General features: G+C 41.7%; 1 protein-coding gene across 3 annotated transcripts in view; it reads right to left on the bottom strand.

The window, feature by feature from the left end:
• PFKP (phosphofructokinase, platelet) overlaps positions 1-6,954 on the bottom strand; it is a 49,341-nt gene extending 42,387 nt beyond the window's left edge. For all 3 annotated transcript variants that reach the window (XM_086615032.1, XM_086615034.1, XM_086615033.1), the window contains exon 1: positions 6,852-6,954. In XM_086615032.1, coding sequence (XP_086471158.1) covers positions 6,852-6,936 — 85 coding nt within the window. In that variant the 5' untranslated portion in view covers positions 6,937-6,954. The remainder of the gene's footprint in view (positions 1-6,851) is intronic.
• Positions 6,955-13,714: the final 6,760 nt, after the last annotated feature.

The raw sequence follows: 13,714 nt of genomic DNA, 5'->3' as shown, positions 1-13,714 counted from the left end.
TTAGAAGAGTGGCTAAAAGGTTCATTTCTGCTGGGAAAAAGTTCAACCTCACTGGGCGAGGGCTACTCAGGACCGCCCTTTTGAGAACTTTCTGGTTTTGACGTTCAACTTTGTCACCTCTCCCAGGGTTCCTGAGAAGAAGATTGTTTCAGGTGTCTAATAGATGTTCAGTTATAAAGACTCTGGTGTCTCATTCAGCAGTAGTCTCTATATTCCAAGTACCTAAGTATAATAAAGAAAAAGTGTCTGTGATCCAAACAGGCTAAAGCAGAAGAGTTTTGTCAGCAAAAATTAAAAAAAATATTTAATGCAATTGGAAGACATCAAATATAAACATTCATGTCCACCAAAGATACCTACTTGTGTTTTATCTGCTTCTTGCTCACATTTCTGCTTTATTGGTTATGTATCCTAGTTTTGTATTTTTCGCATGCACCTCTCAATCAGTGTATTTTAAAGAAGGGTAGCTACTCTCTTCTCATTGCAAATTCTCCAGATCTGCCAAACCTTCTTTATGTATAAATTAGCCTACAAATCTTGATTTAGCTTAACATTGATACTACCTCTAAAATAGAGTAAAATATGAGCATTTTTTTCTCAAAATGACAAATTCATTAATTCTTTCCATGTGAATATATTCATAAATACAGCCACACACTTTCTTAGTGAATGCTTTCCAGTTTCCATGTGTCTTACATGAAAAATTGGTAAGATTCATAATTTACCTGCTGCAAGAAAGGGCAAAAGCCCAGGGAAAAAAAAACCCACACAACACAAATTACAGACAGAAAGTATCTTCTCAGTACCACCACTGTAACTTTACAAGTCTATGCAACATATATTTTATTATTATTTGACGATGTATATTTTATCTCTTTACAGTAAAAAGACTTGGGTGTCTATTGGCAAGCTCCTAAAGAAGCACCTTACATTTCAGAAGGGCTGAGGACTGAAGAATAATTTGCTATCTGCCAAATACAGTTAAAAGACTGAAGCTTTAGACTTTTAGATGTTGGCTGTCTAAACCTGAATACACTGCTTGCAGTGATTCAGACATGCAAATACAAAGAATTTCATAAAGTCTCTGTAGAACTTGTCTAACAAAATGTCGCCGTATTTGATTATTTGTGGAGTCTTACAATAGTATTTGTGTATTACCATAACTATGAAATGTAATTATATGCTTATTAGTGAAAAAGAGATTTACCCGGTTAACCATGGATTTAGTCCTGAATAATAAATATAGCCTGATAAACACATCGGATTAGGATAGCAGCTTCAAAAGGAAGCCACGAGTAAAACCAGTATTTTTTTTTTTTTTTATAATGTAAGAATTATTTAAAATCTTTCTGAATTACCACTTGCTTTTGTATTAAAGCCTTCGACAGGGGAAAAGATTTATTTGGGTTTTTTGGACTCAGCAAAGATTTAGTAATTTGCAACTACTTACATGGTTTTATCTAGTGTCTGAAATTCATTTAAGAGTTGATAATTTACTGTCCTTGATATTGACTATTCGATTGTCTTTGAAAGCAATATTTTCATAGGTTACAAACAGCACTGTAGAAATCTTTACACTATTTCAAAGCCACTCCCTCCCCCCAAGAGAGTATTCCTCTCCCATACCTACATCCTGTTCCACGTCCATACGTACCACTACAGCAGAGGAGTTCGAGTAAAATTACAACACTATTTCGTGTTTAAGACAAGTTTTCCTCACTTTAGTCAACTAGACAGGCCTTTAAATAAATAACTGTAATAGTAACCATATAAAAGAAAAAACAAAACTATGCATCTTGGACAAGCATCGAGGAATACTTAAGTACCACTGACTTTAAAGATAAACATTGGCTTCGGTGTATGCTTAATGACTTAGCGCATGTGTTTAAGTGTTACCCTGAATAAAGATTCAGACTTAAAAGACTATATAGCAAAACACACAAACTAAGGAAAATGTCTTAACATTAACAAACAAAAATTTTATTCCAGTATGTAAATGGATGTATCAGTAATGATTTAAGAGCCTATAATCATCAAAAGGAAAGATGAGAAGAAGCAGTCAAATACAAGAACTGAGCAAATCATTAAGAAAACAATTTGGGTTTGTTCCATTTACTTTTATTTACAGAACAGATTTTATTGCATATAATCACAATGATAATTCTAGATACCTGACGAAAATACTATACAATTTTTCTAAACAGTAACACTGTCTTAGGTCAGAACATTCTACAGCACAAATATATACAATAGCAAGTATAACTTCTAGACTAGATACGTATCTCCTCCTTCAAAATTTAAAAAACATCTTAAGGGACTAGTTTCAATCATAAAATCCTCTAATTATAGAAGCAGTTCCTCCACAATATTAAACGCATTGATATAGTTACACTCATCCATTAGTAACCACATCCCTTAAGTTTACATACAAATTATATTTATAATATTATGTATATGGACACATATATATGTATTTTATAGACATGTCTATACGCACACACCCCCCATCACTTGCCAGAAAAGATGCCTTTTTGGAGAGCTAGAATTCAAAAATTCCTTTTATTTTCAAATTGCAGAAACATTAACAAATAAACTGTAATATGAATGACATAAAAGGATTGTGGGGTTTGGTTTTGTTTTTTTTTGTTTGGGGATTGGGTTTTTTTGGTGGTTTTTTTGTTTGTTTGTTTTGATTATTTTTAATTTGTTTTCTTTATTCAGTAGCAAATTTTGTTTTCATCGTATGCTACCAGGACAAGCTCAGTACATCTGTGTTGCCATAATCAACATGTCTTGTGATGTTCCTCGGAAGCCTGTAATGCTTCAAAGAGTAGAAATATGTAGATGTTTGCTTCCATAGCCATGGTCTGTGGTATTACGAAACTCTAGAATTCAAGAGGATATAGGGTTCTTTTTAGCTATTTCTAAACTATTTCCTGAAGGAGTGGAGGCTTTTTATTTGTTCAGTGGCAAAATTTCTTCTTCCAATCTAAGTTAGCAGGACAAGAGCAGTACATCTACACTACTATATTAAATTTGCCTTGAAACTTTGGGAAGCCTGTAATGTTTCAAATGTAGAGATATGCAGATCTTTACTTCAGCAGTCATGGTCTATGATATTCCAGACTTATGACCATGTAACTCATACATCCCTGACTTATGCTGTCTTCAACAATGCTAAATCTTCAAGTTTATCTCAAAAATAACGCTGTCACATTCAAAGACAATAATCTTGAGCCAGTAAATTGGGCAATAGCTCGAAGTAGCCACAAATACATCATTTCCCAACAGTATATAATTGCCTTCTGTCAGAAGCTTTCAGATGACACTGTTCCTGCTGCTGAGCCATACCTGCCACGGTCCTAGAATAAGCAGCCTGATTGGAGGTTGTACAAACATCAGTGACCTACGGCGTTCAGAGCTGTCTGTGGCAGCCACTGGCAATCCGCATAAAAACACAACCAGTGTACTTCATGACAAGGCCATGACCAGAGAGTCCCACAAACTGAAGACAGAAGCATGACTCAAAAAAATCTTTTAGTAGTCCATCTTTCTGAGCTACAACCACTACAATTTAGAAATAGTCTAGAAACTGAACTAACTCACAGATTTTGAGAGTCAATTGTCAAAACTTCTTTTGCCTCTCAAGGAACTTGCAATTATGGTGGAAAGTCCTTGTTTTAGTTCACAATTTAACAGCTGGCTAGCTAAAGCTACAGACTGCCAAGTCTACTATTTCCAAACGTTAAGTGTAGAAAATACAAATCTTTTTCCTGTGAAATAAATCACTGATAAACTGTTTAACTGCACCAAACAAAAGCATATACCTGTGTTTAAAACACAGTGGCGAAACCACAATAGTTCCAGTATGACAAACACACATTCTATAGTCTTTAATATTCCACAGGTAGTAAAAAGGACAAACAAAAAAAACCCTTCAAGGAAATACCACAAATGTGGGGAAGTGATTTAAAACTTACGATGTCCCATAAATAGAATGGCCTGTGTAATTTACATAATGTTACTTATTAAGAGCAAAGGTTTATTTTAAATTAATTTCAAGCATATTTTGTTCTAGGATTAAATTTACAGTCGACCAATCTAAAGCAAGGCACCTATTGATATGAAGATTATGGTAACACTAATGAGTGTCCTTTTCACTCAATTTCCTGTGGGTTTAGTTTGCATTACAAATATTCCGACGATTTCTAATGCCTTAACAAACCGGAAAAAATCCAAACCAAAGAAACAAAAAAAAAAAAAGGAGACTAGAATTCTTTTTTTTTTTTTTTAAATGGTACTTTTTTTTGCCTGCTTCAGAGTTAGTAGTTTTGCCTCACCTACAGTTTGCTTCAACATGTATTTTCAAACAGCTCTGCAGTCATAGGAGCATATTTCCTTCTGCTTATACTTCACAACTTCACTTCTCTCGCACCTTTGCCCCACTTCTTTGCACCTTTCACTCTCTACTTCTGTAGAAGTCAAATGACCTTGACAGGGCATTGACTCATTGACTCATTCTGTTCCTTGTTCGACTCCTAACCTAGCATGCAAACAGATTTGAGGTTGCATATTTTACACGTCTACACTGTTACCAAGATAGCAAGGGTTATGAACCTCAACTGTGTTGTTGATCAAGTTCAATCAAGTTCTAAAGCGTTGTTTGGTTTTTTTTTCCTTGTTCTTCTAAGTTAGGACAATGCTGCCTACAAAACGACTAGGAAGGCATGCGATTTCTTTTGTTTGGTCTTTGCGGCACCCTTCCTCCTCAGACAGCAAGTTCCACATGCAGTTACTTTTTATTCCTCCATGTAAACATGCTGCAGTTGCAATCTGCCAGATAATAAAGTCTAGATGTTACCGATGGATTCTGCAAGTCCTTTAAATGCTTTAATTCACATAGTGGCAAGCACAGATTAATACTTTATAAAAAACAGATACATCTGCTGCTGCATTATATAATCTCCAGCCACGCGGAAACAAGTAGCACGGCTCAGCCTCTTGCTGAACAGGCTACTGCTGCTTGAGGCAATGCCCTGTCACACTTTAAAATTAAAATGGCGATTTGGCAACCAGATCATCAAAACAGAGATGCCTTGATTCACTGTCCCTCCTAGAATCACTTAGCAGTGGAATTGACGGCACGGAGAGCGAACTGTGGATAAAACTCGAACAAGCGTAACCCCACCGAGGGGCAAGAGAGAAGCCATTTACGGGCATCAGCTTGCATTTTCTCCGGAACAGCAACATTTTCCTCTCCGATTGCTACCAAACTTCTTCCACCCCTGATTAGAAAGGGTTTCAGATAATCCCAGGTAAACCCGGGGGCTCCCCGTTATTCCCGCGGGCAGAGGGAGGGAGGATGCTTCACCCGGCCCGGATGACGCAAAAGAGGCGGAATCCGCAGCGACTCGCAGCGGATCACGTACGCACCGGCGGCGGGGAGGGCGCGCGGAGGCGCCGCTCGGCGCCAGCTTCCACCTCACTGAGGGAGGAGAAGCTGCCGCCTGCACCTCCCGCCGCCCGGGAACGGGGCAGATGCGGGCTGCTCCCGCGCGGCCCCTGTAAAGCGCCGGGGAAACCGGTCGCTGAACTGCCGAGCCCGTGCGAAAACGGGAGAGAGGCTTTTTTCCCTCCCTCTTGCTCCTCACAAACGCGAATAAGAGTGTCGTTTCTTCTTTAAGTGAAAGTACTTTCGAGACACTCCCAGAAGAAAAAAAACCAAAACAGTCGTAATTTAAGGAAATGAGCTAAAAGCAATCATCATTAAACAACTCTCCTGGCAAAAGGAGAGCAAGAATCCTCTAAAATAGGACGGGGCATTGCATATTTGAAGTCTTAACTAGCAGAGACTTCAAACTATTAATATATATGAGATTTTCTGGTAGAAAAGGGGAAACGAACTTATAGGAAAAGATGACTTCATGACTAAGTATACTGCGATCCAGCCTCTTTCCTTTTCCTTCCCTCTTAGTGTCTATAGGTCTTTTGTCCGCCCGGTCCCGAAGCGAGGACTCCCTCCCTACGTTTAAGAGATTTAAGGAGGTGAAACACGTTTCCAACGTACTCCTACGGGCTAGAGAGTAAACTACAATCTAAGCTTTCTAAATCACGGGTAGGAACATAAAAGTGTTCCTGGTGCCAGAATGAACTGAAAAGCAGATGAGACGAGGGCTGGCCGAGCCCCAGCAGAGCAGCCAGCCTCCCACCCGCCGTGCAAGGAAGCACGACCTCCTCCCCCGCTCACATCAGCCATCCGCTCTCCCGCCTCACTCTCCTCTCCCCATCATCTCCGGAAGGGTGAAGACATTTTGGTGCTAAAAGTTACTGGAGCGTTTCTCCCGTCTTCCCTGCCAAGGCAGGCTCAGAGGAGATGTGATGAGAAAGGGAGAGAGGATGAGGGTATGCTTGCAGCTCAGGCGCCCACGCCGCACAAAAATTATTTATCTTTTAAATGATCTTAGTAAGAGAGACAGGTCGAAGGCCGGCACAGGAAGAGGAACCCGAGAACGACAGCAATGTGGTGTGCCCCACTCCCAGACCCGCCTCTCTCGCCACTACCTCCATGTGCCCCTACCGGCGCGGCTTCCCGCAACCGCCCGAGGCAGCCCGTGCTTCCTACTCCCTCCTCACAGGCGCTGCTACACTCACCGGCTCCTTCCCAACCTCCCGCATGGGCGCCCTGCCTGCCCAGGAAGCCCTTTGCGCTCCCTCATACCAACCCCCGAGGGGCTCTCCACCCTCGGCCTCCCTTTCCGCTACTCCCATTCCCCTCCGTGTCCGCAGTTCCGCCCCCCCCTCCATCTTCTGCCTCTCCTTCCCCTGCCGGAGCGTACGGCTTGAGCAACTACCTTGTGCATCGCCGCCGCTGGTCAGTACCCCGATGGCCTTCCCGGTGCCCGAGAGGTTCTCGAAGAACTTCGGTTGGTGATCCATGGCGCTGCGCGGGCGGCACCGGCGGGCGAGACGGAGAGAGGCCACTGAGGGAGCCCCTGGCCGCGGGGGTCTACCCTGCTACCTGAGGCGCGCACCCCGCTGGATCGAGTATTTGGCCTCTGCGGAAAGAGAACCCGAAAAAAAAACGGCGTGGGTGCGTATTTACAGACAGGTATATCCCTACAGGAAAAATGAGGGGAGGGGGCAGCTGAGTGAAAAAGCCCGGGAAAAAAAAGGGGGGGGGGGGGTGAGGAGAGAGTCAGCCCTCACATCACAGCCAACCACCCGCCTCTCCCGCGCCGTGCCCGCCGCCGCTTCCTCTCACCGCTGCCGCTGACAGCCCTGCGCAGCGCAGCGCGGCCCGGCACCGCCCTCCAACGCCCCTTCAGGCGCGGCGGCTGACGGGCGGCCCGAGAGGCCAATGAGAAGGCGCGCTGCTGCCTCGAGCGGCGGCGGGCGGTGCAGATACGTTCGGGGGGAGCCGGCAGGTGGGGGCGGGAGGTGGCGCGGGGCTGAGGGAGCGCGTGGCGGCGGGAGGGGCTGCAGGTGGGGGCGGGCGCAGGAGGCCCCGTGGCGGCGCCGGAGCCGGCGGTGGGGGCGATGCGGGAACATGGCTGGCGGCTCGGCAGCGCAGGGGGAGGGAGTTCTGTCGGCTGGAGTGAACTCATCCTCTCCGCAGCAGCGGCTGAGTAACGCCGCGTGTCCCCGTGGCGCGTGTGAAGCCGTAGGAGCGGCTTCCCCGGGCAGCCCTTCCTGCGGGAGCTCTCTGGCGACCGGAGCCTGGCGGGGCCTGCGGTCGGGATCCCGTGTGGTGCGGCTGGGCTCGCCGCGGTGAGCCTGGTGTGCCTTGCGCTGGTCGGGAGCGCCGTCCCGGCTGTCCCGTGAGAGCCCTGCTGCAGGCCGGCCGGGCGGGCGGTGAGGGGTGTGCGAGTCGGGGCGCCCACCGTCCCTGTCAGAGTGGGAAATCTGCTTCCAGCGTGTCGGCTGCTCGCTGCCCGGTTCTGGCAAGGCGGCTTGGCCAGCCCACTCACGCTCAGCTGTTGCTCGGAAGACTCCATCAGTGACCGAAGAGCACAGCTCCTGCTGTGAGCGCAGGAGAAGCCAAGAGTTGCTTCTGCCGTCGTCTGGCAGGGTGTGTGCCACAGGGTCTGGTCCACGCCTGCCTTGTCAGGCCCGGAAACCCAAAGGCCTAGAGCACTGTCCGTTCTCCTTTTGCCTCCCTCGTCCCTTCACAGGTGTCTTGCTGCTGCAGCATCTCAGAACCGTAGCACATGTTCAGGCGCTGGTAGGAAAAGGGAAGTTGCTTCCTGTAAGTGTTACAGTTTAGAGACAAAGATTGAGTCTATGGGAACAACAAGTGGTAAAGCAGTTGGGAGAAATTACTGTAGGTATGAATCCCAGTCTTTTCTGCCTTCCTTTTCGTTCTAGTGGTGTGCACTGATGCTTTTTCCTGGAGAATGCGTAGTACTGCTAGAAAAGCATTCTCTTAAACTCCCTGTATTGTAATGCCACATTGGATTACAACAGAATAATTCTGTTGATCATAGCAATGTGTGTAGCCACAGAAACAGTTTAAGACCCCCATTTTGTTAATTTAAGCAAATAAAGCTGTATTATCCCTTATACAGTTCTTCGTGGTACTTAGCATAAGAAAGTATTTGTAGAATCGGGCTAAGTTACTTGCCCAAAATTATAAAGCAAGTCAGGAACAGCAGCAAAACGCTGACTCAAGTTTTAATTGCTGTAATAATTACTGGTTTTATTCAACATCTTCATCACATCTGAGACTTAACTCACATTGTAAAAATACACGTGCTCATCAGTCAACTTTCACACAAACACATGCAGAAGTCCAGCCATTTGAGTAGTTCAGTCAAAATTACTCATAAATAAATGTTTGAAGAAACCATACCTGCAAATAGGTATCTATACTAGTAAGTGGGCAGCTCACATTTACAAATCTACTCGGAGGCTACAATGAGTGTGTGATTTGAGAACAGAAAAGACACATTGCCAAATAATTTGCATACCATTAACAGTAGTGATTCTACAGGGAATTTACTGTATTCTTTCCTGAATCTGAAGAGAGTGCTGAGTCATAGATTATAATAAAGGTGAACTTTTGTTACAGAAATATATAAACCCCCATAAAGTCTTACTCTGTTCAAAGGGTTCTGGTTTGAATTGGAATCATGTTAGTTTCTTGGAGAGTAGCTCTACAAAAGCTAAATTAAGGTCTTTGAGTGACTCAGGGCTTGATCCAAAGCCTGTAAAATCAGTAGGAAGGTCTTTGGCTAATATAAACTCTTAAGACTACTTTAAGATCATGGACCAATGATACTTTGTCATCTGAGCAACACTTTGAGGAAGCTTTGCATTGGTTCTGTTTGGTTTGGTTCAGGTACTTAGCCATTCTTTAGAACTGGTTTACTTTGTTTTATTCACTGTAGCTAAAGCATTCACACTTTGTCTGGAGGTAGACTTGTTCCTCTTGCTTCCAAATAAAGCCTTGATGCTAAGGAGGTATTTTCTGAAAGTATTTTTCTCTCCACTTGTCATAATGAACTTAAAAGTGATGCATTTTTTTCGTGTTTGTGTAACTAGGAAGTTGCCTGTGATTTCACTGTTTTCATCATTTATTACAGTTACTCATTGTTCTTCAGCAGAGTTCTCAGGAAAGAATAGTATTTTGTCTGCGTCAACTCATTAAGAGGTGGGAGGAGAGGAAAAGATGTAGAACTGTTTGTTCCTGAGGTTGTCTTGATATACTTAAATATCTTCCAGCAATACAATTGCCTATAATCTTAAAAGGAGTGACTTCTTGGCTTAAATATTGAAGATTGTTGGGGAAACAGTTTTATTTAATTCTGTGGGATAGTGTTGCAATGTGGCTAGGTACAGGTGTGTAAATCATACTGACACTAAGAGAATAGTCTCTTTTGAGATATGCAAACTGGTAATAAAGAAACTGCATATCTGAATAAAACTTCAGCAGGTAATTTGCACACTACATTAGGTGCTTTAATTGTCCTCTTACTGTAATACTAAATATAATCAGTTTACATGGGTTAGGGAGAGGACAGGTGGGTTCTGACTATTCCCTGATACTGACCATTGCAAATGCTTTGCTGCATCCTTTTCCCATGGCCTGCTTTTTCCCTGTGCCATCTAAATCAAGCCTAGCTACCCATCTTTAAATCTTATCACTACTTAAGAAATTCTGATTGACCCTTTAAAAATACTTTGGATTGCTACCCACCTCAATTTACTGTGCCAGTGTCATTACACATGCTGCATTTGAACTATAAAGCGTCATATCATGGATGTAATATCACCGATGAATCTAGTACTTCATTTGGCACAACGTCTTCCATTGAAATTAAATTAGGAAGAACAAGTCACGTCCCAAAAGAACAAGATGGTTGCATGAGTAACAGAGCTGAATGAATGGATTTCCACCCAATTGAAACTGTTTTCTACAGCTAGACCTTTCTTTCGTATGTGGATTCTCTGGCACCTAGTAGTCCGTGAGCCCACACTCAGGCACTTACAGGAGCTGTCTCTTCTGCCCAGCTGTCGTTTTTTCATGAGACTTATGAGTCATAAAGACAATTCACTTTTGCATATTCAACTTTTTAATATTATTAAAAAGCAGGCAGAGAGCAGAGAATAAGATGGAAGGATTTACAGGAATCCCACCATTTTAAAATGAAACAGTCTAGTCATGGAATGCACTTAGATTAGCATGAAAAGAAGGAAAGAAGTCATCATAAAGATGACATTTCTGGGCAGATGGTGACAGTGATTTCTTTGAGAACTGACTGCATTCTTCCATCAATACTACAATATTCCCTGGCCCTGCATGTTGCCTATAAACTCCTGGACTACTTACTCTCTTTCCTATTTGTTTTTACCCTTTAATTGTGTCATTCTAACAGTCTTAAATTCTGTAGTACAGTTCTGGATTCTATGGGGTGTTTTTTTTTTCATTTGTCTCTTGCGTAATGACAGTCCTAGTGACACCAACATACACAAGGCCTTCTTTATGCTAGAAATATAAGGTGTGAGAGGAAATTTAGAACTAGTGAGGGACAAGAGGTACAGGAAAATCTCCAACAGATTCAAAGGACTTGCTGTTAGAATTGGGTGAGGAAGGAAGGGAGATGAGGGCAATGAAGGGTAACACAGATTTGAGAAGGGGACATGAGTGTATCCAAAATAGTTAACTCTTTTAATAAATATTCAAACAAGATTTTCTGATGTGTTTTTATTGTTTTCATCTCTCGCTGGTGCTGGTTGTGTTAGGGAGAGAACAGTGATGAAGATAGTCTTTGAGAGAAATTTACTTAAAACTCTGAATAATATAGATATTATGGAAGGTGATCAAAATATTAATGTTACTTCACAGTAGCCATATAAAATGGATCAAAATAATTTTCACTGTAAAGATGAATAATGTCCTGAGTCACTGTAATAACAGCTTTTAAAAGAGAGTTTTATCAGTGTTCTGTGAATATGCCATTTTACACAGGTACAAAAATATTGAGTAATGTACTGTAGCAAATGTAAGCTGTTTACAGTGCCCAAGTCAGCACAAGAAATGGGAGAGGGAAAAAATGTCAACTATAAAGAATGTTTTATTATTTTCAGTGAGGGATGATAATGTAAAACATCACTGTCTTCATCATGAAAGAAAACAACATAGTGAACATCAGCTACAACTTTTTCTTCGATGTCAAATGGCTGTTGCTTTGAATTTGCTGTACCTGACTCTTCAACTGAGCGTTTAGGTACAAATCTAAAACATTGATGAAACTCCCACTAAAATCAAATGGCAAGACTTTTTAATGGTGCTTCAATCAGGCCTGGTATAAAAGAAAAGCACAACTCTAATCCCTGTGTTTACTTAACTATAACTGTTCTTTATTAAAAACAAAAAAAAAAGACAATGACTGAGCAGTATTTTTCTGGAAGTTATTTCCTCCACAGTGTTTTCGTCTCAGATTCTAAACGTAAAACATGGTAAAGCAGTAGCAAATTAAATCCTAGCCAAAATGCTTTTAATGGAAATGTTGTTAAATAACTTCAAGAAATAGCATTCAGCTCATACTAACTTCGAAGCCTCCAGGTTTTTGTGGAAAATGTTCTATAAATAGTTATATGGAGAATGTGTCAGTGTGGTCTATAAGCTTGATAGTTATTCCTTCCATGGTAAATTCATGTATCTTTTCTTAAATGACGCATACTAAAATTTCTAATTTGTGCTCAGCAGGTTCATTGTGTGGGATTGTTTTTTCTTCCTCCTGCTGCCAGCTGCTAAATTTGCTGTTCAGTGCCACCATCAAACAAATATTATTAGCATGCTATGTATTTCTAGGTTATCTAACTTTCAAACCTTTCAAACTTTGATTCTTGGAAAAAAAAAAAGCTCTAAGCCCCTAAAAATGCATCTTTAGTGGTTTGACATGACCTTGAGTCCACTTCTTAATTTAAAAGTATTTTTTCTTGTTTTATTGGGTAGAAAAATTTATGACTGAGCTAAGCGCCACCCGAAAATACTGCAGATCAAAGAGGATTTGTGTTATTGTGAAAGATAAGTTGTGTCAGATACAGTAGCTTTGAAATAATTAAGCCGTGCTGGTCATACATGTATCGTAATTGCTCAGAGGTTTAAAAAACTCAGAAACAAAAAAAAACCTGCCTGAGACACTTCGTTAAAAGGAACCATTGTGCTAATTAAATGATTAATGAATCATACAATTGACTAAGTTGTTTCTCCTGGTTTGGGGAAGAAGAATACGTAAGCCTGCCTTTCTCACCTGGAAAACTTTCACAGTGAGCCGTCATTTGGTGCCACAGGATAATATGTAAGCTTGCCATTCTGTGAACCACAAAAGGTGTATGTCTGGTTGGGAAATGGCTGGGGCCACGTATGCATGTTCATAGTCCCCATTTAAAGGATGCAGACTAATCCTGGTATTCTTAGAATGTGGTGCTTCCACAGCTTTCTTTTAAGTAGCACAAATGATCTTGAGACATCGCAGAGAATTCTTACTGTTTATGTATTGTGAATTGAGTTTGTTTAATGCTCAATATAAAAATATGAACAATAACCTTAGAACATCATCTAGAACACAGAACTTCTTTCTTATAGATGAGTGCCCTAACTACTTGATTATTAGATGGTATTATCCTTTGTACAGTACTTCTGGATTAGTGAATCCTTGTAACAGCTTCAGCAGGAGCGTAGGAGTGTCTTCATCCAGAAAAATGTCCTCCTGACTGATAAGGCAGATTGCAGAGGAAGGCTTCAGTGTACTTGGGCAAAACTGATCTCTGGAGCGTCCCTTTCTGGTCATATGCTGTAATCGTTAGGCTATAACATGTAAAAGGTGAGCACTGTGGAATTTTACATGGAGGTCACTTCTGTTGAAGAGTGGATGATAGTAAGCCGTTCTCTGAAGATTTGTTATATCATGTTCCTCAGCAGAGCTTGACTGGAATAATATTAGTCTTTTGTTTCCGAAAAGGACGAATACAGGACACATCAACTAAATGCTTATGTGGACTGAGGCCAAATGGACAATTTGGCCTGAAACTGTCTCTGATTTCTTCCCTTAGCAGAGCCGATGGAAATAACTGCAAGGGAAAAAATTCTGAAAGAACTAGGAGACATGAAGAAGAGTTTATATGATTTGTGTAACTTAGGATTGCTTAAGGAAAAAGTAACCTCTTCTCCTATTTTATGACCTTGAGGATCATTTTCATGCAGAAAAGG

The sequence above is a fragment of the Tauraco erythrolophus genome, chromosome 7 (genome assembly GCF_009769465.1).
Source record: "Tauraco erythrolophus isolate bTauEry1 chromosome 7, bTauEry1.pri, whole genome shotgun sequence".
Classification (NCBI taxonomy): Eukaryota; Metazoa; Chordata; class Aves; order Musophagiformes; family Musophagidae; genus Tauraco; species Tauraco erythrolophus.
Note: the sequence above shows the minus strand (reverse complement) of the source record. Positions and strands in the feature narration are given on the sequence as shown.